Source organism: Lepisma saccharinum, chromosome 16, assembly GCF_977018435.1.
Source record: "Lepisma saccharinum chromosome 16, izLepSacc3.1, whole genome shotgun sequence".
Classification (NCBI taxonomy): domain Eukaryota; kingdom Metazoa; phylum Arthropoda; class Insecta; order Zygentoma; family Lepismatidae; genus Lepisma; species Lepisma saccharinum.
In genome coordinates this window covers 8,333,509-8,361,339 of record NC_139244.1, presented here as the reverse complement: position 1 = coordinate 8,361,339, position 27,831 = coordinate 8,333,509, and the positions used below count along the sequence as shown (strand labels likewise).

Genomic DNA, 27,831 nt, shown 5'->3' with positions numbered 1-27,831 from the left:
TTGGTTGTCCGCAACCTTCGCGCCAACATTTGTTGAACAAGCTTGTTGTATTGTCTCCATTCAAGCTTTGTGCTGGTCTTAGGACCGCCTTGTGCCTTGTCAAGACGTTGCTTTCCTGAAGATAGAAGATCGCGTTTTATTCGTATTTCTGGGCCTCCTCGATGGCGCAGTGGTAGCGTCGTTGCCTTGTAATTAAGGGGTCCCGGGTTCGATACCCGGTGGAGGCACATAGTGGTTCGGACCCCACTTTAAACTGTAGGTCCAATCCCGATTAGCCTTACTGTGCATAAAGTGGACTTAAAACAATAACTCAATCAATCAATCGCATTTCTGGCTGCGAATTTAGGCAGGGACGTAATGATAACAATAATAGGACGTTACAAAATCATATTAATAATAGTAATAATGATGACACCTTTAACATTGAAATTAATTTCAAATTTAAATTCTAGCAGTATTCCAGCGCAAGCAGCACTTTACATTACGCGAGTGATTTGTAACTCTCCTCCAGACACAAACGTACGCAGGATTTTCTTTCGGAGGGGAGGTGGAGAGAGACAATATAAAATATTTGGTAATTACCACTTTTGGGATTCCTTTTTAAAGTTGTTCAAAGAGAGAAATGGTATCTAAGGTCATTTTAGGGGGTGTGAGGGTTGCACTTACCAATTTGTTTTTTCCCCCGAGTTCTTTACAGATTTCATTTCAAAATTTTGTTTTTCTCAAAGTTTCTGGAGAGTTGTAGCCTCATCAGCTCCCCCATGTGTACACCAATGCCTCGAGATGTAATAGGAAAAATAGGACGCGTGCCACTTTTCTTTCGAAAATTGTGCACCTCTAAACTTGCACCCTGCATTATCGCAAAACGACGTTGGTGGTTTGTACAAGTGTCATGAAGACACTGACTTAGGTATTTTCACACTTTGTTTATTTCTGTCTCAGTTCGTGTTATCAGTAGGGAGCGCGTTTATAATAGCCACAAACCATGCTAAATAGACAGGTAAATTGGCGCCAAAAATGACAACTTCAAAAAGCCCAAAAGTAGGTAGTGAATATCAACTTGTTATTATAGATCGACCACAAGGAAAAAAACCTTGGGACGAGAAGTCCCCGCGCAACTTTCCCTTCTTCCCTCCACCTCGGGCCATAAGGAAGCATGGTCAACTCTCCCCCTCCCCTACTCGCGGGGGTACGGTGCACATGACTCGCGGGTCTGCGCAGGTTGTTTTGCTCGTGGTTCCACTATACCTTTCTTTTCAGTTCATTTGTGAGTTTTCCTTCATTACTGTAATTGCCATTTACTTTTATTCTATGTATATTTTATTTTTCAAATTTTGTACCGCTTTTTTGTTACTTTTAGTTAATCGCAATGTTGACGATTATGAATGGCAATTAATGAAGGAAAACTCGCAAACGGCCATCACAATTATATGTAATATGCAGAATATTATTAGCGACTCAAATATTCTGGTTTTTCTTGTTGTTTTTTAACATTCTCAAGAATAAATTCACATTTTTGCCTTATATTGCATATTTCTTATAACGACACGTTCACCATGCGCGGTCCTCCAAGGTGTGGTTTACCACGTTCCCTTATAACCAAAGAGTGCCAGGATCAAGTCCCGATGGAGGCACATTACACAATGGGTCGGAGTCCAATTGACATTATAAATCCAGTTCCAATTAATATATTTGAGCATAAAATGGACTTTAAACTATTTTTGATTACGATGACAAGTTATTGTAATAATGAAAGAAAATAATATCTCCTTCAGGATTCAAACCTAGGACTCAGTTTTACAGAAATTGTAATCTCTAGACCAGTGGTTCCCAAAGTGTGCGCCGCGGCGCCCTGGTAGGCTTACGGGGCCGCCGCGTGATGTTCCAATATTTTCAATGAAATTCAGTCATCGATATGATTGTTCCAAATACATGTTCTTATTTTGTACTTGTTACATAAAAAATGTTTCTGAATTTTAAATATGTTTATTTTTTAACTTAAGGCAAGCAACGTAAGCACACTAACAGAGCGTTACAAGTGTTAGATAGGGCCTCCCCGGTGGCGTAGTGTTAGAGTTAGCCACCTTGTAATTAAGGGGTCCCGGGTTCGTTACCCGGTTGAGTCACATAGTGGTTCGGATCCCACTTTAAACTGTAGGTCCAGTCCAAATTAGCCTTACTATGCATGGACTTAAAACATCAATTCAGTCAATCAAAGCAAGTACTAGATAGGCCTACATTCATGACGTAGGCGCTGTGGAAAAATCTTGAAACACGAAGGGCGCCGTGAAACGAAAATGTTTGGGAACCCCTGCTCTAGACAGTGGAGATTAGCTTTGTTCCTTCGTTCGTCAGTGCTGTATATATATTTTAAAACAATGCAAATATAGGTAAAAATTATTTCTCCGTTCTGCGAGGTATCGGTAGACCGTTAACATCTGCTAGCAATGCCAACAATGCATTAGTGTACATGTTATTATCTCGGCTTCCACTCTCTCCGACATTCATTCTAAACCATGGCATTACTTATTTAATTTATTCCAGTGTTCGTGGCGGAGTGGTAAGCGTAAAGGGCTACGAAATCAGAGATCCCATGTTCAAACCTCCACCAGCCATTGGTGACTCATTCTGTTTGTCTATGCTCCCATCACTTTTCCATCCGTCCATCATTCATCAATCCACATCGACTTGTCGTAAAAATTAACCTACGAGGTAGGAAAAAAGGTAAAATAGCCAAAATGGAAACCTATTGAATTTTAGCCGCCTCAGTGGCTGAGCACGTTAGCTCCCGAATTACGATTTTGTCCCCAAATGTTCTATGTCCTCTTCATGCACAAATAGGAGGCCAATCGGGACTGGACGTACAGTTTAAAGTTTGATCCGAACCACTATGTGCGTCCACTAGATATCGAACCAAGGATATATATGGAATTATATGGTGACGACATTACCACTACGCGATGTCCTCCCCCTGGACAGGCAGGCGTGTCTTTTGTTACTGTCCATTCATTAATTTCTTGTATCACCGTTGCATATCTTTGACGAAAATCAAAGTACATCCAGTGTTCGAATTAAAATGGGGGGGGGGAGTTTTTAATTTAACTCCTGACCATGTAAAGAATTTACCCTCATAAGTATATTGTAGATCATATTTTGCCATTGCTCAGAATTTGACGCAATCATTTCTTTCAATTTCAAGTAAATGTTACATTAATATCAACATATATATATTGTCAGTTTCTGAACTAAATTTTACATTAAAATTAATACTGTTGTAGGTTTGCAAATTACAATATATATTTAATGAGAAAATATTTCCTGATTAATTTGCCTTCCTCTAAGAAAAATAATTCTGATATTAAATAAAAGTCCACTGAGACGAGATCAGTGATTACTGAAACCTTGTACACTAATTGGAAAATTTGTGTTATTTACTTTGAACCCAAGAAATTTATATAAATCAGTCCGTATGTTTTAGATACGGGATTCTTGAAACCCCTCCCCTAGAGAAATTTCTGCCCAACGCAGTTGGCTTTCTATCATGTACAATTCTCAAAATTAGAATAGGGAAGCTGTGAAATTTTTCCCTCAGCATTTTTTCAATTTGAACACTGGATACAGACATACACATATTTCATTTTTTAAATGTAATCTACGAACACACACACACACATATATATATATATATATAATTGTTTTACAAAACTAATTGGTACTCACTTTGTAATTCGCCCACAGTTCCATGCATTTTAGATGGTATGACGTTCCTTTGTGTTCCTTGATTTTTTCACATGCTTTCTTCCAGTTGCGCACCCCTATTTTCCTGAAATTTGGTTCTGCATATCCTGAATCTGTGCCAAATTTACGGCATGGAAAACAAAAGCATGCGTCAAGTTCCACACTATATTCTAGCCACGGCGCAGATGCAAACCAGTGTTTTTGAAATGACCGCCTTCGCTTTCCGAACGTAGTATTTGGATAGTTTTGCAAAAGTGGTTGCCTAGGATTATCTACCCCAAGATCAGTAATTGTTTTCACATTAGTACATTCACTTGTTTTGTCTAACTTTCGAACGTCAGAACTTGGACCAACACCCTCTTCATTGCCGTCATCTTCCACATGTTTTGAGATAGTTTTAAAATATCCGGTTTTGATAAATTTATCCATTCAAGATGGAAATGCACAACAACGCTAGAACTCTTCCCACACACGAACAAATACACAGTGACCGTAGCAACCCGATAGCAGACCTTGCTCGCAAGCAAGAACACAAAGCTAATCTGTGGCTCTGAAGCTGAAGCATAGAGCAATTTTAAATCTCAGAACAATGCCAGTACTGGAGAACTCTCTCCATAGCCTATGTCGCTCGACCACCTACTGTTGACCGCTCGGCCACGGCGGAGTCTTTGATTCCATCTGTATTGGAAGGGTCATTTGCAACAAAAGGGTCGGATCTCTGGTTTCCAGGAACTTAGGGCAAGGGTAATAACCTCTAAGCAGGCAGATTTTATGACCTTGGTTATAATCTGGTAAGCAAGGAAAGGGTGGAATTTTGCTGTCCTACATTTGCTTCCGAAGATTTTCTTCGGAACAGTGTTTCCAACTCTGCTACAAATTTACCAGAAAATAATATGTAGTATTAATTTAGGATAATTTTTAATCGATCAAAATTTTGTTTGCGGGGGCCAGAGTTACAACTGCCGGGGCCAAAGCCCCCCCAGGCCCCCCCTAACGACGTCCCTGAGCAAGACACTCATTGCATCGCGCATGCGCGAACGACAAACCACGGCAACATGTTGCAAGCTATTGAGGAAATGGCCCAGTTTGAGCGACGCACAAGCGACACGTGTGGCTTATCGGGTCGCCTAGATCTGTTGTTGTAATGTGCGGTTTATCGTGTCGCCTATCTGTTGTTCGCACAATTAACAGCGAACGCTTGCTAATAGACTGAAGGCTTGTCACTTAGTTGGAAACTCCCCCTGTAGCGCGTCGCTTCGGTCTGAGCACCCTTCCTTTAAGGAGCTTTCCGACCGAAGTAACAAGTAGCACGCGAATACGCCATATGAACGTATCGTTTGCTGTTTGGACCCTCATGTGCAATGAATGCTATTTTACAGTCTGGAAGTGTGTGTCACTAGTGTGACAGTGTGAACATCCCGTGTCGCTTGTTCCATTGGTTTGAAAGTTGCCTTACACTCATGTCGATGGCACTAAGAAAGTTTTGTGGGGTTCCCCTTGTCGTTTCATGCAATCATCATTATCATCATGGCCGCGATTAGTTTAAAGCGGAAGAAATGAGACAGTAAATATAAAAAATACAAATGCTTCAGTGTGTATATCTTTAAAAGAAATGATGATGATGATAATAATGAACCTAATTCATACACACAAAAATTTAGTTGCCAAGAGCATTCCACGCGTATTTTTTCTCCCGTATTATTAACGAAAGTATGACGATAACAGGACGTGGTCGACTGTCTAGAATGTTCGTTAATATCTTCGCGACCACTGTACCAAATATCATAGCAATTATCACATTCATAGAAATGCTTCATGTAAAAGAATCAGACGTTGCAGCGAAAACTCCATTCACTTCCATTATAAGCAGTCGAACACCAAGCACCGGTGTCAACACCAGCGCCTCTAGCGGATCATTTTCGAGTGGAACCAGCCAGGGAGCGCGGAAGCATGCCGTTTTCCACACTACGTTATTCTAGGCGCTGTACTTTAGGGTTACCAGTTGACAAACTAAGGCATTTTTAGATTGCAAAATGTTGTTAACTTTAGACGAAGACAAATGTTTTGTGCTTACTGGTGTTTTGGTGGGCTTATAGATCACACCCCCCTGTAAAATAATTTTACACCGTTTCCGTATAACTAATAATAGGCCTCATTGTAGGCAAATGTCTTAATATTCTAATACTTATTCACTATGCTCCTAATATTATACGGTTGTGAAGCTTGGTCTCTTATTTTAAAAGAATAACATAAATTGACATTCTGCCTCGGAGTTTTTCCTTCCAGACCTAAAGTCAGGAAACCGTTTTTGTAAGACGTCACTAAAAACGCATTTGCATTTTGGCATGGTTCAGATCGCTGATCGACAGAACTTCTCTTCTCCACTGCCATGTAACAACTAAGAGTAGGGCAGTTAAAAAATACTGTTTATTTCTTAATTCTGTCGTGAAACTCAAATCAAAGCAAGCCGCTACGAATTGCATATTCTTACCTATTGTCAGAAACTTGCTGCTCACCAAGAGCAGATTGTAGATGTCACAAATGCTTTGAAATCAAAACCTCACGCGGCGCGGCGGTGACAACAGAAGAGACGCAAAGGTCCAACAATTTTTCTTTGTTGCAAGAAAAGTTTATTATCTTTGCGCTTGCAATTGAGAGTGTAGTATTTCTTTACTTTGAAATTGAAAACAGAAACAATATTAACAATTGTTTACAAATAACATTTTGTTACTAATCTTGAAGTTAAGCAGTTGTCTATACCACAAAAAATAGGATATTTCCAAATTTTCCAAAAAACCCACCCGGAGCATTTTTCGTACCCGAAGAACAGCCGCTACGAATTGCATATTCTTACCTATTGTCAGAAACTTGCTGCTCACCAAGAGCCGCGGTAGATGTCACAAATGCTTCGAAATCAAAACCTCACGCGGCGCGGCGGTGATAACAGAAGAGACGCAAAGGTCCAACAATTTTTCTTTGTTGCAAGAAAAGTTTATTTTCTTTGCGCTTGCAATTGAGAGTGTAGTATTTCTTTACTTTGAAATTGAAAACAGAAACAATATTAACAATTGTTTACAAATAACATTTTGTTACTAATCTTGAAGTTAAGCAGTTGTCTATACCACAAAAAATAGGATATTTCCAAATTTTCCAAAAAACCCACCCGGAGCATTTTTAGTACCCGAAAAACAGGATTTGTCCGGGTAAAAAACCGATTGCAGCGAGCCCACATCTGTTTTCCACTCAGGGTGCACACCCCCGACCCTAATAGTGGAGTCGCCTGCTGCTACGTCACTTCACTTCCGTCACGGATCTTCTCCTGAGCGGTCAGGTTTACAACAGTAAGTAAAATTTTCGTATCCGCAAAACGTATATCTTCAATTTTACAGGAGAAAGTACTTACCGAACTCACTTTCCGTACACTTTTGAAAGGTCGTGGAAGTGTTTTTTTACCATCGGTTAATTTATTTCGCCGGTAAATCATGTATTTTTGAAGATTAATGTCTCTCCAATGGACGAAAGCTGTTGCTCTATGTCCTTCCACTACGTGAACCAAATGTTGCGTGCGTTCGATGATGTAACCCCCGGTCAGTGTTTCCAACCACGCCGTTATTTTCCAAGAACATGACAATTTTAACTGTTTGCCTAACCTAACCATATGACCTAACAGAACCTAACCGAACCTTGCCATGCATGGTTCGTAGGGCTATATATGAATGGTTCGTGTGGCTATCTGTGCATGGTTCGAGGGGTTTTCAAACCTGAAAAAAAAAATACAAAATCAGTAACACGAAAGTAGGAATTTATTGATGAAGGTTGCAACACTGCATAACCACTGATCATGGACAACGCTAGCCAAGATTTCTCCGCCATATTGCGCGTAATGCAAGCGAAAACGAACAAACAAGAACAAAATGGCACCTTCAAGAATGCAGAATACGTAAGTATGTACCAATGTGAAAAAGAAGAAAATAAAGGAATTTCAGCCGTTTGGCGGTTACTGAAATTTTACCAACTTTTCTAACGTTGAAGCGGCCCCGGCACCCATCCAGCGTCGAATGACATGGGTACCTGGGGGGGACTCTGGAGAGGGGGGTAAAGGCGGTCAGGGGCGTGATGCTGATCACATCAATCCCACAGTGACCGGATCAAGAAGGTGTGGGGCGTTACCCCTACACACCTTCATGGCGTGGTGCTAAGCACAGGGGAGCACTTTACCTTTTGTTTACCTTGATATCTGAGTTTATCAAACCTTTAACATGCTCTAACCATGCTTTAATTGCGAAAGTCCAAGCGGAATAACCTGGGGATGGACAATTTTTGTGTTACTGATCTGTGGTCGCTCGTGATAGGCGCTGTACTCGTTACCCCAAGTGTGTCTCTTTTATCGCACAACACTTCTGCTGCTTTGCGTTCTGACGTCATTAGAGACGGCTTTTATATTTAAGCTAAATGCCCATTTTTTTAGATTATCCTAGCTAGGTTTCGTTCTCTTAGCATAAATAATAAATTTTCAGTTTATTTATGTTAATAGAACGAAACCTAACAGACTAACAACGTGGGCATTCTTTATCTGACGCCAGAACACAAGGTTACAGAAGTGTTGTGCGAACAGGGAGACTCATGTCACGTTAGAACTTGTCTTATTAGGTGCCTTAATATTTCACTAAATAAAATCAATTTCAATAAAACAAGTTTATGTATTTCCCATGGAGTTTAAGCTATTACGATTGGATAAAAACACCGAAGATGTATCAGTCCCAAGTGGAGAAGTTTCTATTGGTCGAGGCCCTTTCTTACATGTAAGTGAAAGCATAGTTTGCTTTTCCAGGGTTGCTACGAGTTTTTGATTATGAAATTCCCCGACATTTCCAGATTTTCCAGTCCAAAAGTGACATTTTCCAGACATGTTAATCATCATGATTTTTGCTTTTGAACCTTGTGTTTTTCAATGACATATATAGATCCGTTAGTTATTATGAATATTCATTGGCCCCACAAACCATTCACGGATAGCTCCACGAACCATTCACGGATAGCCCCACGAACCAGTATGCACGGTAGCTGACCGATAGCCCCACGAACCATTTCCGATAAGGTTAGGCAAGCATAGTAAAAAAAAAAGGGGGCTGAATCACTGACAGGGCCTTACATCATCAAACGTACGCAGCATGCGGTTGTCGTAGGGCAAGCAAATGAAAGCAATGGCAATTGTGCATCGGCGAGATATTTCTCTTGAAAAATACATGATTTCCCGGTCAAATATATTCCACGATGAAAGAAAATACCTCGACGAACATTGTAAACCTTGGAGAAACTCATTTCCGTAAGTAGTTTCTTGTGTAAAATTGAAGAAATGTGTCTCCGATGTATGAAACTGTCTTGTTACCGTAAAATGACAATCGGCACCAAATGTTCCCAAAGACATATTTTTTCCATGTCTTCTACAGGGTGTCGAAAAAGTAATGCAACCAACATTTTGAATGGGTAAAATTTCCTTATCCGGAAAACGTATTTCTTAAAATTCACAGGAGAAATTACTTACTGAATGCAGTTTCTTTAGACTTGTGGAAGATCGGGAAAGTGTTGTCTCGCATCGTTCATTGAATTTTGCTGGTAAATCATGTATTTTTCGATATAAATGTGTGACCGATGCACGCAAGCTGTTGCATCCATTTCCTTCCAGCCGGATGTTGCCTGTGTGTGATGATGTAATCCCGATCAGTGTTTCCAAACATGTGTTTTTGTAACTGAAGAAGGTACGTTTCTGCAAATGGTTCGTGGGGCTATGTGTCAAAGGGTTGTGACGCTATGCGAGAATGGTGTGTGAGGCTATGCATATTTTTTTCTAAACCAATTTTTAACTATTCTAACCTAAACATGACCCAACCTAACCTAACCTTATCGGAAATTGTTCGTGGGGCTACGCGTCAATGGTTTGTGGGGCTATGTAGGTATTTTTGGGTGGAGTGGGGTGGAAACACTGCATGCCGACTACGGTAGTGAAACTGTGACTATCATTTAGCATGTTACCGAAGGGAAAAAGAAACTAACAAAACTTACTTCATACATCGAAAATATAGATTATTTCCGTGAAAATAGCAAAATGCCAACTTCAGCAATATTTTTCAATGCAGAATACGTAAGTAGGAATATGGAAAGTGACATAAATAGTGTTTCAGGCATTTTCTGGATAGGGAAAGTTTGCCGTGGAAATTAGACATTATGCACGGGTAGCTGACAATAGCCTGGGTAGCTGACGGATAGCCCCACGAATCATTCACAGAAAGCTCCACTAGCCATTACGCATGGTAACTGATGGATATCTCCACGAACAATTCACGGATAGCCCCACGAACCATTCACGGCTAGCCCCACGAACCATTTCCATAAGGTTAGGTTTGGTTGGGTTAGGGGTACTATTATCGTATGAGGGAAACACCTACGAATCATATATTTCGGACTTCTTTACATTGCTAACGTAATATTTTGGAATGTGGAACATTTCTTAAGGTGAAATAATGCATTTCTAACTAAGATAATGTCTATTTCTTCTATTTACGAGTTCTTACTGTTACTTGTTGTTTCGAATCTGTAACACATTATGGCCGTGATAGCGTACTGGTTTAGGGGCCGTTCTGAGAGTGTTTTGTCGATTTATGCAGTGTTGCAACCTCGTTCACCGGAAAATATCTACTTTTGTGCCCGGATTTGAAATTATGCTAATACGTCGCAAACCATTGACGTTAGCCTCACAAACCATTGACGTTAGCCCCACACACCATTGACGTTAGCCCTAAAAACCATTGACGTTAGCCCCAAAAACCATTCACGTTAGCCCCAAAAACCATTTTCCGTAAGGTTGGGTTAGGCAAGCATAGTTAAAAAAATAATTAAAAATACTCGACACGTCATGTTCTAGTGAAAACACGGTGAGGCTGAAACACTGGCTACGGGGTTGCATCATCTTAACATATGGAACATTGCACTCTCGTGCAGAAAGCAAATGGCGGGAGCAGAAACAGCTTGTGGACAGAGATTTTAGAAGAAAACAACACTCATTCACATTAAAATGGATCAAATCTACATTCAGGAACTTCCACAACGCTAAAGAAAATTATTTTCGTAAGTACTTTCTCCTGTAAATTTGAAGGAATCCGTTTCCCTCATACGATAATGTTACCGGGTTAGGCAAGCATAGTAAAAGAAAAAGGAATTTGAAACACTGACAGTGGGTTACGTCATCGAACGTGCAGAGCATGCAGTTCACGTAGCGAAAGCAATGGCAATTGTCCGTTGGTGAGTTATTTCTCTTGAAAAATACATGATTTCCCGGTCAAATAGATTCCACGTTAGAAAGCTTGCAGAAACTCATTTCCGTAAGTAGTTTCTTCTGTAAAAATGAAGAAACTTGTTTCCGATATACGGAACTGTTACCATAAATTATCTTACACAAGCATACGCGGTTCCCATGGACAACTAGTGGGAATTAATGTAGAAGTACATCGGAACCTTAGTAGAATGCATTTAAGAACTTTATTTTAATGCTAAGAGAACCAAAGCTGGCCTGCCTAACCTAACCACATAAGCATATATTGAACAAAATCTTAAGTAATCGCTAAAACTCCGCAATAAGTGTTAACAGATGTAAATCTAAATCGAAACAATGTTAAAATTGCATTCGTAGCATGAAGAAATTGCAATAAAACTAAAGAAACTTGGGCCCATGAATCTTAACTTGACCCATGTGGATATTTTTTGAACAAACTAGAAAATCATACTGTACATGAACATTAAGGTGTAAAAAGATTTTATACAAAGTGAAAGCAAACCTGGGCAGAGTTACTTCCAATAATTTTTGATGTGTATCCATGGTCTGTGGATATTTACCAAATTGATAAAAGAACAATATATTTTTACATACAGGTATTTTATTCATAGCAGACAATGTCACATCAGAGGGTCTTACCTGGTGTAACCCAACATGTGACTATGTTTTTCAATCAGTATCTAGATGAAAGAAAAGATTTGAAATTTATTGTACAAAAAAGGCTCAAGTTCCTTTTGTGTTATTGCAATTTCATCATGCTACGAATGCAATTTTTACATTCTTTGATTTCGATTTATGTCTGTTAACAAGTACAGTGGAGTTTCAGCGATTAGTTTTTGTTCAATGTATGCTTTCTTGGTTAGGTTAGGCAGGTCACGTTTGGTTCTCTTAGCATTAAAATAAAGTCCCTAAATGCATTCTGCTAAGCCCCGTAACAGGTTAAGTTTGCAGCAACTTTTCACATATATAGACCCAAATGTGCGAGCAGAATATAGTTCCGCTGCAATACTGCCGATTTTCTCACTGCCTGTGATATGAACAGCTCGGCGGTTGAGGCAAGACAGGCACGGGATATGCTGAGCGCCATTCTTGCATGGATTATTACATAGAACCTGCTGCAAACGTAACCTGTCACGGGGCTTAGGTTCCGATTTACCTCTACATTCATTTCCACTAGTCTACAATACTGTAACGTAAATTTTAAGTTGTTTAAATAACTTCTCCTTTCGAATCCAAACAATGCTCATTACTTTAAGGAAGGGTCAATTTTCGTGTTACAATGATTTCGAAAATTCTACGACAATTAGTCTTTCTGATAGGAGAATTTGAAAAAAAATCATTAAACAATCTGAACCATTACCTAAAAAACTAACCTACCCATATATTTTTTTTTCGCTTGTACCTATACATGTTAGTGTTTATGTATATTGTCTTGTAATCAATGGGTATGAGGTTTGATCCTCAGTGGAGACATATTGCATAAAGATTTGAATTCCATTTTAAAATTGGATTCCAATCCTGATTAGACTATATGAACATAAAATTAGCCTGCTAAATGTTAATATTAAACCATTGCATGTTTCAGGACAATTGAAAACTTTACTATTTGTATTGATTGATTGATTGATATGTTGTTTTAAGTCCACTATGGCACAGTAAGGCTAATCGGTACTGGATCTACAGTTTAAAGTGGAATACTTAACCCTATGGGTCTCCACCGGGTATCAAACCTGGGACCCCTTTACTATTTATAATATGTATGCAGAACCATGTATATATGCCCCATTTAATACTTAACACCAATATAGTGACTAACGTAACAAATTAAGGTACCCGATCAGTATATTAGGGCATATGCACAATATAAATGTGAAAAGTACCTAAATAGCTCATTGGAAGTGTAGTACATTGTGCTTGGTGTGAAGAGTATCATAAGTCAAATATAATGCTTACTCATGTTGTAAATCCTTAGTTTATTCTATGCAACTATGTATTTTTTTTGTCACGCATAGTGAAACAAAAACTTCAATCCGAGAAAAACAAAGGTGGCTATTCTACAAATGTAATGATTACTTTTATGCAGTATACTAAACAGTTGAAGAGTAAAATGACAAAATATCAGATTCTAGAAATTCAGCAAATTATTGTAATAAATTTATGCACACATATGGATGATGACAATATATTATTTATATTACATATTTGAATAAACAAACTTACATCACACATCAATCTCTTCATTAAACAAAATATGTCCTCTGCTATTGACAATGACTGGAGGACTGATTTTTTTCACAAGATTAGCCTCCGTTCAAAAAATAAAGTATGCAATACAACCCTTACTACTTGCAGTGTCCTGCAGGGCAGCGTACTTAGTGTGATTGTTTGCGATAGCAGTGAACAGTCTTATGGCAAACATTCTTGCCCCTGTACATGGTCTCCTCTATGTAGATGACCTCACGATCTTTTGTCGCTCACGGAATCTCACGTCAGCTTCTCGTCAACTCCAAGTGATGATAAACCGTTTGGTTGAATGGTCCTCCCAAACAGGTTACACCTTCTCATCTGAGAAATCCGTGTGTGTCTACTTTTGTTGTCAGTGTACATGTCATTTTGACCCTGACCTGTACATGGGGAAATTTCCCCTGCGCTTCGTGAATGAGGTCCGCTTTCTGGGCCTCTTTTGGACAAGAAAGTAACATGGCTACCTCACCTTCGCCAGTTAAAGTTCTCGTGTCTACGAGTTCTCAACCTTTTACGCATTTTATCTCATACCTCTTGGAGTGCTGATAGGATGGTACTGCTCCGCCTGTACCGTTCACTCATCAGGTCGAAACTAGATTATGGATGTGTTGTGTATTCGTCCGCCCGCTCATGTAGGCTATGCATCCTAAACACCTTCCACCATGCTGGTATTCGTGTGTGTTCTGGTGCTTTCTGTACCAGTCCAGTCGCCAGTTTATATGCGGAGGCATCTGAGCCGTCGCTGTCTATGCGAAGACAGCGACTGATGGTGAACTGCTTCCTCCATCTCCGCTCGATGCCCTCACATCCTTCGTATCACACCGTCTCAGTCGAGAGTCGACTGGCAAGGTATCGGCTCCACCCTAGTGCCACTAGACCATTTGGTGTTCGTGCAGAGGAGATCCTGTCAGCACTTGGTGTTGACAGTGATCTTCCTGGCGTCTCTCCACTCATTCTGCCTCTCCCTACCTGGGAGCTTCCTGCACCTTCTATCGATTTTTCTCTTGACTGCCCTTCCAAAGTTGGAAATGGTCATATACCAGCAGCAGTTTTTAGAGTTTTTAATGTATTTTATACGGATGGGTCCAAGACAGTCAAATCAGTTGGTTGTGCCTTCGTCCTAGACTCTCAAAGTCCCAGTTACAGCAGAGTTGTATGCCATTCTAAAGGCACTGGACTGTGCAGACGTCAATGGTCTGAAGAGAGTCCCCATGTGCAGCATTAGACCAGCGTGTTGCAGACTCTGGATTCTCCGAATTCCCGGTATCCAGTAGTGCAGCCCATCTTCAGACGGCTCGTGTCTTTATCTACCAGTGCTGATGTCCGTTTCTGTTGGGTCCCTAGCCATGTGGGCATACAGGGGAACGAAGCATCTGATGCTGCCACCAAGTCTGCATCAGCAGACGGCGACGTTCTCGTTCGCCTTATGCCAGCTAGCGACCTGCAGAATGTGTTTCGTTGTTGCTTTCTTGACACTTGGCAGGAAGAATGGAATGCGGAAATGGGGAACAAGCTATCAAGCCCACCATAGGTGCTTGGCGTTCCTCATCCCGTCCCTCTCGTCACCCGCATTGCGTATAGGATGCAGCCGTCTAATGCATGCTCACTTGCTGCAAGGGCTGGACCCTCCGATGTGGCGTGTTTGTGACGTCGTTTTAACTGTCCGGCATATTCTTATTGAATGTCCCGACTTTGCTTCACTCAGACAGACTTTTAATCTTCCCAGCTGTTTGTCATCCCTGTGCGGGGTTGCTAGTCCCCCAATGGGTGCCTCCCTAGGTGGCGGTTAAGGGAACGCCCTCCAGATAAGGAGGTAACTGGGGCAGAACAAAACTAGCAAAAGAAGGGCAGGCCAGGCTCAAGAGCTGTCGTGAAAGCAACTAGTCTAAGGGACAGAAACCTGAATCAAATGACATGGGGAGATGGCCCCATAGCCTTGGTAGGCGACCATCTAGGGGAGAAAACCCCAACAGAAAAACCCTGCCAAGGGTTAAATGGTTGAGTGTTAGGCTGATATCCTCACCTCGTAAAAAAGCAACTTGTTAAGAAACCTGCACATCAGCCTCGGATAAGGACGGGAAACACAGATGACGAACCAGGCGAGAACAAGGTATATGATTGGTCCATAGCAACATGGAACGTCCGAACAATGTTAATATCAGCTAAAATGCAAGAAATTGTCAATGTAATTACACAATGCAAAATTGATATTGTAGCACTGCAACAGATCAGATGGCAAGGGCATGGTAAAATAGATAAAAATGATTACAGTGTATACTATAGCGGAACAACAGTGAATACAGGACAATATGGAACGGGGTTTATAATAACAAAAAAAGAGAAAGAGTTTTATCATTCGAACCAATTAATGAGAGGATATGTAAAATAAGAATGAAGGGTAAATTCCAAAATATTAGTATACTGTCAGTATATGCTCCAACTAATGAAAAATAAGATGTAGAAAAAGAACATTTCTATGATCAACTAGAAAGAACAATAGAAAATATAGCAAAATATGATAGATGATATAATAATTGCAGGTGATTACAACACAAAAATAGGAGTGAGAAATAGTGATACAGATATAATTTATAACCATTCCCTACACGAAAGCAGTAATAAAAATGGCTTACTTCTAACACAATTCGCAATAAGAAATAGGTTGGTAATTAAAAGCACCTACTTTCCACATAAGAAGATACATTTGGGCACATGGAAATGCCAGACGATAATACAGTAAATCAAATAGATCATGTTTTAATAGATAAGAGACATTCCTCAAGAACCATAGATGTAATAAGCCAAGGAGGACCAAATTGTGATTCAAACAATTTTCTTGTAAAAATTAAACTAAGAGCAAGATTAAGCAATAACCCAACCAAACAGAACATACGAAGAACAAAATGGAACTACACAAAACTTGACAATCAAGAAAATAAGAAGAATTACCAGAAACAGCAATTAAAAATAAGTTACAACAAAATACTCAAGAAGAAACAATAGAAGGGAAGTGGAAAAGAATTAAAAAAGTGTTAACAGAAGCTGCAGAAGAAGTAATAGGCAAAGAGAAAACATCAAGGAAGAAAGAGTGGTTTGATAAAGAATGTCAGCAAATAATTAACCAAAAAAATGCTGCAAAGAGAAACAAGATGTAAGTGTAACAAATACAAAGAACTAAGGCAACAGGCAAATAATTCATGTAAGAAAAAGAAAAAAGAATGGATAAGAAAGAATATCCAAGAAATAGATGAACTTAGTCGACAGTCAGAGATTAGAAAGTGCTATGCAGCAATAAAGAGAATAAATAAGGGATATCAACCCAAAAAGATAGGATGTAAAAGAGACGGGAAGATAATAGGAGACAATGAAAGAGTACTAGAAAGATGGACAGAACATTTCCAAGAACAACTATACAATGAAATGTATAGAGAAGAACAAACTGAAGATAACAACGAACAGGTGGCTCCGGCCAGTTTCTAACATACCTTCAAAAGGAACCCTTTATAGAAAGGCGGGTAGCGGGAGCGAAGGCGGGGCCACGGTAGTGGTAGGAGGCGGTAGGTTAATTACACCAGGGGCAGAGCACGGAATCGGTGGGAAATTTCAACACAGCATCCACCTCGCAACTTCAAACGGCTTTACAGTCGTAAATACATATTTCTACTCTCCAGAATTTTATTATTTACAATTAGCAGGACATACTCTTTATATATATAAAAAACAATTCCCTGCGAAATCGAGGGTGTAAGATTTCGACATGGATCCACAAAATAGACAAAAGAGGAACAATATTTACCAAACTTAGCCAAATTAACACATATGCCGACGACGTAGTTATAATATCCAGAACAGAAGAAGAATTAAAGAGAACATACAGAATAATAGAAGAAGAAGCAAATAAAATTGGGTACAGACAAACATGAACAAAACCAAATTCATACTACTGACACCAAAACAAGGTAAAAAAACGTTACCACCAATTTACAATAGATGACAAGAAATTCGAAGCAGTAACAAACTTCAAGTATCTTGGAATGACGATAAATGGCCAAATAATATGCATGATACAATTAGAGAAAGAATAAACGCAGGGAACAAAGCATATCATGCCAATATACAATTACTAAAAAGCAAGTTAATTAGCAGATATACAAAACTATTGATTTACAAGACACTTGTAAGACCAGTAACAACTTACAGTGCTGAGGTATGGACAATGAGTTTAGAAGATGAACAACAATTAAGGAAAACAGAAAGAAGAATAATCAGAAAAATATATGAACCAATCAAGGATGGAGATTTTTGGAGAAGTCGAAACAATGAAGAGATAAATTCCATCTTAAACCAAAAGGATAAAGTAAGATTTATTAAAGCCAGAAGAATTAGTTGGATGGGTCACATAGAACATATGAATAAGGATAGAATGCCGCGAAGAATCATGTATGAGATAATGTATTCCAGAAGAAGAAGAGGCAGACCCAAACTAAGATGGTGGGATAGTGTCATACAAGATCTACAAAGAATGGGAGTCCATGGATGGAGGGAGAAGATATTGGACCGAGATGCTTTTTTTTTTTAGAGCTGTAGAGCCAGTTGGTAAAGTAAGCTGTTTGTCATCCCTGTTGGGTGATGAGAACAGTGTTTTATCCAACGTTTTTAGATTTTTTAGAAGAACTGGTCTTTTCCCCCGTCTGTGAGGAAGCTTTTAATACATTCCGACTTGAAAATTAACATTACGAGTGAATTTTAATATTTTTTTCAATAATGCTTTTATTTCTTTAACAAGTAACATCTGTAGAAAATCTATTGTCTGAAACTTTATTTTTTAATTTACCAACTCTCAAATGATATATTATGAAACTTAGACGAATACATTACATGGTCTCTAAAATATTCGACTACCCTTCGCATTTTTCCTATTTTGGATATCATCAAAATCTAAAATGTATACCCAAGAAAATTTTGAGGTATCTAATACTAACGATCACCATTACACGCAAGCAAAGAAATTTCTAGAATAAACACGTTTTACTGACTTCTGTAGTGAACCCAGGACTTTTGTTTTCATTTTTTTTTTTTTTTCAAAATTTGTTGTATTCCTGTAAAATATTTTAAGAATGAAACAAAACTCAGGAAGGAGTTAGGCCACAGAACTCAATCTTTAGTCACTTTTAAGGCAAAGGACTGGAGAATGGCTATAGAGAAACTATCAGAAATATTAACAAATTGAAGAAAATATGGTAAAGTCTTCTGATAAAAGCGAGAACTATCGCCAATTAGTGTTGTACAAAATGGGTTATCGTTATGTATAAGTATATTCAATTATTTTCAATGCAGCAGTTGCTTCAAATGTAATTGTATTATTCTTCCTTGCTTTGTTTGGTGTATGAATTAATCAAAAGTTTGTTTTTAGTTTTGTTAATATTTTGGACTTTTACTGATATCCATTACTGATACACTTGTTCTTTTTCTGATGAAAGTATCTAACTGATCTCATAAAAATTATTAATATTGCTGCACACCTACGAAAATTTTCTAAATTCCCCTAATCAACCTGACATCACCTTGCATCAGTAAATATCCCAATCGACCAACCTGTATACACTTATCTTGATTATGCTCGTAGATCTAGCAACATGTCACTAGATTGCCATGACAACGGTGCTGTCATCTGTTATCGAAAAATTACCTCAAAATCAGCTTTAGAACGGCCTTGAGACATAAGCGATATTCTCAATATTGAGTAATAACATCACTTAATTCTTAATTTAAAGCAGATGCATCATTTGGAACAAAAGTATATCAAATCCGCATTTCTAGCTTCACGTCACAGAAAAATGTTACTTTAACAAGTTAAATTTGCACTGAAGATAAAATCCATGTAATTATTATTATGGGTTACTAAAATAATTATATTTACCCCAAGAAAACTGGAGGGGGGTGTCAGTTCTTTGAAAGAGGAACTGTATTATATTATCGTCCTCAGCTTTACTTTGTGGGGATTGCTATATGGTTTGAGTGTGAGAGTAATATAATTTGGGGGGACGCATGACATGATTTTGGGGGGGATTGTGCCATTGGCCTTTGGGCGGGGGAGATGGGCACCCCTGCTGTTCTACAAATTTTCACTTTCTTTCTGTTACAGAAAGGATAGTAGCTGTTTCTTACTGAAATTGACCTCCTGAACACGAATATGCCTATAATTTAATTTTCTAAAATTGGCTCTTAATTTGAAGTTACGGCATAATTCGTTACCCATAAGCAATGCATTGGCGCTTATTTTCAAGATAAGCATAATTCATGTTATGTACCTACATACATACATATATACATATATATATTACTTCAAGGTTACATAAAATGCACGTTTCCATTGTTCGATTAATGACAAACTTGCCAAAAAGATTATCAGGAAATTTAAAGATTTATGTAGTGTCAACAGATGTGTTTAAAACAGCGCAACGAAACAAAAGAGGAAGAGAAAAATAGACCTCAAAATTCTAGAAAAATGCAATAAAAACAGCAAGTAATAAAAAATTACCTAAAAGCTGAAAAATGCAAAATATAAACAATGTTTTCTGATTCTAACAGAAGAGAAATGTACTGACATGAGGTTTAGCATTGTTTTCAAGGCTCAGAAAGAGAGATGATTTTTCATCAACTTCTGAGCCTTAATCATGATTTTGTAATTTCTGTATTGACATATTAATTCCAGTGTGTTCATAACGTGTAGCAGCCTCATCAAGTTATGTGCTTGACTCACGTGTGGTTGGCCCTGCAGCACAGAAGAGCAGTAACCCCCATTAATATATTGTATTCACTGTAGGAATGAACAATATACAATGTCTTTACCTTATGACAATTTTTCACTAAATTTTTAACATGAATGTGTTTTGAATTTTACAAATTCAAATCCATTTCACATTCTTGTACATGTTTTGTGTGCTTTCTAATGTATTTTTCAATTTATTTCTTTTAACCAAGTGCACCGATAAGAAAATCTCAAGACAGCATGGGGTCCTTCAAGCAGAGAAGAATGGAAGATTAACATTAACTTCTGTGAGTAATTTAGAATATTACCTTTTAATAACGTAAAGGTGTTTGTGTTTCCATACAGGACATTCAGAAGCCACCATGGTAACTCAGTCGTTAGGATGTCTGAGTACCATGCGAGAGACCTGGGTTCAATCCTCGGCGGTGGAGAACTGGGATTTTTTCCACCTGTTCAAGCAGCTCTGGAACCCACCCAGCATCATGTAAAGTGGGTACCTGTAGGAAATTCTGGGGGAGGGGGTAAAGGCAGCCAGGGGAGTAGTGCTGATCACATCACCCCCACCTTCGACCTTCGGCCGTGATCAACCTAACTCCACACCCCCTATACACTGTCATAGCATGGTGCAAAGCATAAGGGAGCACTTTACTTTTTTTTTTTTACAGGACATTCAAATGTTCTTCCCTAAGAATAACATGTAATAGAAATAAGAACTGAAAACTACTCTGAAAAATTATGAAATTGCTTAATATGAAGATTTCCATATAAACCACTCAACTTATAGTTAAAGTTTTAACATGAAAGTCAACAAATTTAGGAAATTTCATGTACATAATAATACAAAAAATGTAATTTCGACAGGCACTCATTGCCATCCAGTTATGAAATTTGTCACACAAGTAGTCAGTTGATGTCTTTAAAATACATATATATTTTTTTTTAAAAAATTGAAAAGTGTTTTTTATAGTTTTTGAAAAAGTTATGTAAGTCACGTTGCATTTCAAATGAAAGCTCCTTATAGGCAGAAGTGAATGACACCAATTTGAGTTCTCTTTGTCCAATGGTTTTTGATCTACAGCTGCTTAAATATTTCAAAATGTCAAATTTTTGTGATTATTCTTGATCTTAAAATCTAAGAGCCCAAAAAAGTCTAGAACTTGAATTTTTAGTCCTCTTGATAGGTGCAATGAGTAAATGAAATATCTTAAAAGTCAGAATACAAAAGTTTCAAAATATTATTTTATTGGTTGATTTGACACAGAGTGACAGGTGTCTGTAATGTCATCTGACATTTTTGCGAAGTTTGTGTTGTTTTATATACAGCATTTCATTATTTGCACAGTGGTACACATGTATTCTCAAAAGTTTCAACTTGGACTTTTGGTATGATCTTGTTTTAATCAAATTTTAAACACATTCATATGTTCTAGGTTCATGTGAATCCGTGCTTCTACAAGAAGAAGGGAGAGAACACATATTCAACGGTCAATGAAGGTGACACGGTGGTTCTGCAGGATGGGGATTGTTTTGGCCTTCTACCTACCTCTTACCAGTACAAAGTGGTTATCCGGCACGATGGAAGGGAGGCCGAGCAACTGCAAGAAGCGAATTCTTCCGCACCAGTGAGCCCATTGGGACGAGAGGAAGTAAAGGAAAATGGTGCTTTACCAGAGCTAAATGGCAAGGTATTTAATAATAATTTCTTTATTAGGGTTGTAAGGGGTGGCACTTTCCAAAGACACCCAAATATCAACGCTTCTTCCATGTAGCACACCCTTGACTGCATTTTGCAGACTAACTAGGTTCTGGCATCTGAGCTCACATCTAGAATAATCATCTGTGCGGCTCGTGTTGTGTTGTCCTAATATGTTTGTGATTGTCCTTTCATCCATCTCGTCTTATCACCATTCATCATCATCTTTGCGATTAGCCAAAGGGGCAGAACAGTAAAGTAAAATCAACTAAATCAATCAGCTAATCAATTTATTCTTTTGGGCTCTGTCACCCAACTCTTATTCACTTGGTATTGTCTAGAAAGCTACTTTTTAAAGTAACTCTATCATAGTTACATACAGTTACTTAACTCTTATACTGCATGAAAGCAACTTCAGTTGATTTGCTTCAATATGCGTAACTTACGGAAAGTGACTGCAATCTATTTCAAATATTCTCGTCGCTGCTGATGTCGAGTGAAGTCGTCTTGTAAGAAAAAGCATTACCAGAACATGCTGCCATCTAGTGTGTGTCATTTTAACTGTTTTCCAAAGAAATAACTCACTTTGGTTCTGAACAAATGAAAAACTTGTAGCCCCATGTGTATGTAAACAACGATCATTTATGCATTCAGTGTCGTGCCCAAGATTTTTGAAAGGGAGTGGGGTTTTACATATTTTTTTTAGTAGTAAGCCCTAATTTCACTAACTTTTCTTTCTTTTGGCATTAACTTTTTTTTTAGGAATATTGGACCAAAAGGAAGGGTTACGATCCCTACCAACCCCCACCCCAACGGTCACGTCACTGTATCCACTTTGGTAACAAAGAAAAATCTAACACCAAGGGATACTTCCGACTATGGCACTTTGTTCAAGCGATAGTGATAGAATTTATGTCAATACTTTAGATTTATTTTTTCTTTTGTTTTTTAAAAAAGTTATGTAATTCTGAAAATTCCCCCCCCCCCAAAAAAAAACTACGCAGCGAAAGAGTTCATGAAGTAAATAGGTTGCTTTTACATTTACTTTATTCTAGATGAAATATGATTTGTATGTAATGTTTCATGTATGAATTTCAATTCAGCTGTTCCTTTTTCATTGATGTCATTTTAAAAAATATATATTTTATTTATAAATGTTAAAAAAATAATGTTATACATCACAAAACCAATAAAGAGCCTTCAACTTCTAATATTGTGGGGGCTCCCATCAAGAATCAAGACTAGGACTGCTTGCATCAGTGGCAAGAGTGCTAGCCATTTCTATAGGTGGCCCTAGCATTTTTTTTATTTTTTATTTTTTTTGTGTGTTAGAAATCCAAGTCTTGATGGTAACACATCAATTTTCCGCAGGTAAAAGATTATGCAACAGCCACAGTGAGTACTGCAAAGAAGAACCGGAAGCTACCTAAATGGATGCTGGGAGGAGATGATGATAATGATGATGAAGAGAAAGATGCAGGAAACAAGGGAAATAAGACTGGAAGGCAGAAAAGAAAAGTTGATGAAAGTAAACCAACAAGAAGGAAGAAGGCAAAAGGAAAAGAAAATGAGTTGTCACAGGAGGATATAGAAAATGGCGACATTGAAGCAGGGGAGGACGACGAGAAAGCAAGTAAAGGTAGTGCAAAAAGAAAATCTGAGAATGAAGCTGTTGTGAATAACAAAGGGGAAGAAGATACCAGTAAGGAGAATGAAGGTGGTGTTGAGAAGACTGTTGAAGATATCGAAGTGGACAAAGAAAATGAAGATGGTGCATGCAATAATGAAAATGATGAGAGTACAAATGAAGATTCGACAGATACGAAAGCAGATAAACCTCAACAGGTCCGTCCATCCTGTACATATGGAGCAGCTTGTTACAGGTACCTTTCTCTCTTTCTTTCTTGTGTAGTGCATGTTAGGAAGCTTTCTGACCAAAGGGACAAGCAACACAGGAAAGCAACCATATTTTGTAGTTTAGTCAAAAGCAAAACATTCACCACACATGCACGAACAACAGATTGAGATGAGGAGTTTGTCATGTCTCTTCGGTTAAGAAGATTGCATTTATTTCTGATGGTTCATTTCCAAGCAACATGTGTCTTTTGTCACATCAGTTTCAAATATCCCTTAATGTCATGCATTTTTACTTATTGGATTAGTCTCAAATCTACTCTCCAAGACTACCCATCATTGCAGTGATTCGAAACCTGATTATATTTTAACAAAAGAAAATTGTGCATTTTTGTTTGTGTATGTGAGAAAGAGAGCGAGAGAGACTACATGGATGCCTGATCTTTGAAGAACATACCTCTGTATTTTGAGTAATTCATGTGAAGAACACAAAACAATAACAAACCAAGTTGAAGAGTACCGAAACCTCTCTTCCAAGAAAAAAGCACTGACCAAAACTGATTTTAATTAATGTTCCATAGGGAACACAAATGGCTTATTCATTTTTGTAGTTAATATCCTTAACCAGGTTTTGCATTACAGAAAGGAAATAGGTTTTTCTTTATATTGACTTTACAAAAGCAGAATGTAGGGATTATAACTTTATGGATACAGAGAGCTCCTCAAAACTGTTTTTTGTTATTCTATTAAATGTCAGAATTATGCACTCATTCAGGCTATTTATAGTTATTCGGTGATACTTAATGCCATCAAATAACCAAATTGCAATACTGTGTAAGTCAAATTGATTGGTCCATTATTAAAACATCAAATATGCCTGCAAGATAACTTATTTTGTATTTTCATCCTATACCTATAGGTGTCGAGGTTTTACAGAGAGCTCGTCATGTGCCATGATCTTCTGCCAACTTCCTTCCTTCTCCTCACGATATCTTTCACATCGTTATTCCTTTTGGTCTGTTCTTTCAAGTGTCCTCAATTTCTTGCCTCCCATACTTTTCCAGGTGTTCTGTCTTCTTGCATTCTATTTAGGTGTCCAAACCATCTGACCTGTGCCTCTTCAACATTCTGATATTTTGGTTTTGCATTTAATGTTATTGTAATTATAGTCTTTCCAATTATTTTCCTTGGGATATTTAATTTCAACCGTAGGTTCATTTTTTGTTTTTCATTCAGTATCCAGGATTCACTTTCATTTATCAGTGTCGGTACATAGGTTAAGTAGTATGCTATCATTTTTGTTTTCTTGATTATTTTCTTCTTTCCTAAAAATCCTCTAATACGAGATTTATTTGTATTCTTTATTCTAGAATATAATTCCTCATCTATTTTCCCATTATGTTAATAGCGACAGCCCTGCACTGTGGCCATCTAAGGCATGATGCTTTGAATTCTGGCTACGAGATGTGTGAAGTTTTGGGTTTCCTGGGGGAAGCGTAACAACTTTGACATCACTAGAGACCGGATGTTAGGCAAAATGCCTATTCTTTCCTATTTGAGATATGATGAAAACGAATGTTGCGAAGGCCAGGGGGGAGGGAATAGCTTCATTTAAAGGCAATTTAATTTTGCCTATTTTGCCTATTTCATACGATATTGCCTATATTATTTCATAAATGCCAGATATTGCCTATTTTAGGCATTTTCTTTAAAATTGAGACATGACTGAACTCTGTGCATACAATTTCCTGTTCCCAGGATTAGTTTCCGATGCTTCCAAGAAATTAAAAAATAACAGTTAGCGAGTTATTGCAGCTAATAAGGACTTGGACAAATTAAGGGCAATTCAACAAGTTCTGAAAGGTGAAAATATACAAACTGAGTTAGATCCACATGTTCTCGCGTGCTTTAAGTATGCTCCGGTAACATCTGTGGAGGTTGAAAGATCTTTTTCAATTCTAAAAAATGTGTTGTCCGATTGCAGACATAACGTGTCGGTTGATCACCTGAAGAAATACCTTGTTGTGATGTGCAACCACAATTAGTGCTTCTTATTCAGAGACTGCCAAACCGTACAGAACAATCTTGAAATGCATTTAAACAGTTTCTTAGTTCGAACTGCTGTGTGGAATATATAGTGTAAATTTTTTAACTGAAATAAACCTCTGTGCAGTGATAAAGTGTATATTTAAATAATTTGCGTACTGGTTGGAAGTAGCCAACAATTTATTTTGTCAGACTATTGTGTGTAGCCATTATACAGGCTACAATGGAAAATTTAGTGATGACTTGACTCCTGTTTGCAGTGATTTATTAAGTACAATATTGGACTGCTGTCTCTAATGATGAGCTCCTGATTTATTTTAAGCAACTATAAAGAATATACGTACAGGTATGTTTCTATATTATTTAAACACCTAATTATTTTTGTATATCTATCTTCATTATTTTGAGTTAAGTTTCATTGCCTTTTTTATTGCCTATTTGTATTTTAATGCCTATTTTGAAAATTATAAGTGCTTATTTGCCTGCCTATTTTATATGTTTTTAGTGCCTAAACATCCGGTTTCTAGACATCACATTTCACCCTGTAACTGGTCAGATATCTCCCACCTCAGCGGGAGGGAGTGAGGCTTACAGTCTATATGTAGGCCCTGGCCTTTTTTGAATTATGCTGGGCAAGGTTCAGCTATTGCTGGTCTACCATCTATTATTATTAAGGGATGGGGCAGATTAATCGGTACTCCTATCGGTATTGGGCGATATAGGCAAACCAATTATTTTACCGGTCTGATATATTGATGAAATTTAATGCAATATTGTGCCATTTTGTTATAATTTTTATGAAACACACACATAGTCTCTATCTCATGCTGGGCCTCCCCGATGGTTCAGTGGTGTCGTCATTGCCTTGTAATTAAGGGGTCCCAGGTTCAATACCTGGTGGAGGCACAAAGTGGTTCGGATCCCACTTTAAACTAGGTCCAGTCCCGATTAGCCTTACTGTGCATAATGTGGACTTAAAACACCAATTCAATTAATCAATCTATCTCATGTTTTTTTTTTAAAAAAGCAAATGTCTAAATATACAATTTATTTTCCATTGCAAAAGTTTGGTTTATCTAGTAACATTCATTTATTAAGGAGGTTGGTGCACCACTTGGAATTTTACATCCGATTGATAGAATATTGGTTATCGGTACTGTATCTGTATCGGACAAAATTTCATATCGGTCCATCCCTAATACAGTGACACCTAAATGCTTTTAAACATGTGTTACCTCTTGCACGACACACTACAATGCCAGGGGTCCCAGGTTTGAATCCCAGCCTACACGTAAATGTTCTTTGAAAGTGTTCCCTTATCAGTTTCATCATAATCATCACTCATCCTCATTTTCACAATTAGCCAAAAGTGGCACAATAGCGACGCTAGATAACAAAAATCAAACAAAATAATTTTCCTCATTGCAGGAAGAACCCAGCACACAAGAAAGACTTCAGCCATCCAGGTGATCCTGATTACGTTGATGCTTTACAGGGAAGCGACGACGACGATGATGATGCAGATGATAGCCGTCCAGAATGCCAGTATGGGTCTGTATGCTACCGTAAAAATCCAGACCATAGAAAGCAGTTTAAACACACTCAAAATACTCAGCAGACACCCAAAGCTCGGGGTAAGTTTGCATATTTTTTTATATCCTTTAATTTTCACCCTCAGGACTATGTATTGATACTAACATATCAATGTCAGCCATTGTTAATTCTATTATTCACAGCTAAGCATCCTACATTTCTAGAATGCCGGTAACTTAAGAGGCATGCAAAATTAAAGGTAAAATTATCCCTCACACATTTCAAGATTCAACAAAGGCTTGCAAAGGTGATATGATTATTACCATGCTCCTACTGCCTTTACCCTATTCACTTCTCAGAGACTGTGTGAACCCCAGAGCCATTTCATGCAGACACATTGCAGAAAAAAAATTTCACCTGAAATCACTCAACGCTAGGAATCTAATATGGGTCTCTACATGGTTTAATACAGAATTTCAGTAATTCCATACCAAAATTGTGTATCAATAATGAATTTCTTCAACGAAGAATGGCCAACAAGACAGTCTAATGACATATGGTGAATAAAAACAAATGAAGCGTTTGTTATATTAATAAAATATGATACATTCAAGAGCACTT

At 38.0% G+C, this 27,831-nt stretch overlaps 1 protein-coding gene across 1 annotated transcript in view; it reads left to right on the top strand.

Annotated features, from left to right (window-relative positions):
• The first annotated feature begins 8,263 nt into the window (after window positions 1–8,263).
• Window positions 8,264–27,831, top strand: part of LOC146000241 (uncharacterized) — a 22,837-nt gene continuing 3,269 nt past the window's right edge. The window contains exons 1-5 of the mRNA XM_083137663.1: window positions 8,264–8,540; window positions 20,297–20,371; window positions 21,515–21,769; window positions 23,149–23,660; window positions 27,106–27,311. Of these exons, the coding sequence (XP_082993789.1) occupies window positions 8,448–8,540; window positions 20,297–20,371; window positions 21,515–21,769; window positions 23,149–23,660; window positions 27,106–27,311 (1,141 nt within the window). The 5' untranslated portion in view covers window positions 8,264–8,447. The remainder of the gene's footprint in view (window positions 8,541–20,296; window positions 20,372–21,514; window positions 21,770–23,148; window positions 23,661–27,105; window positions 27,312–27,831) is intronic.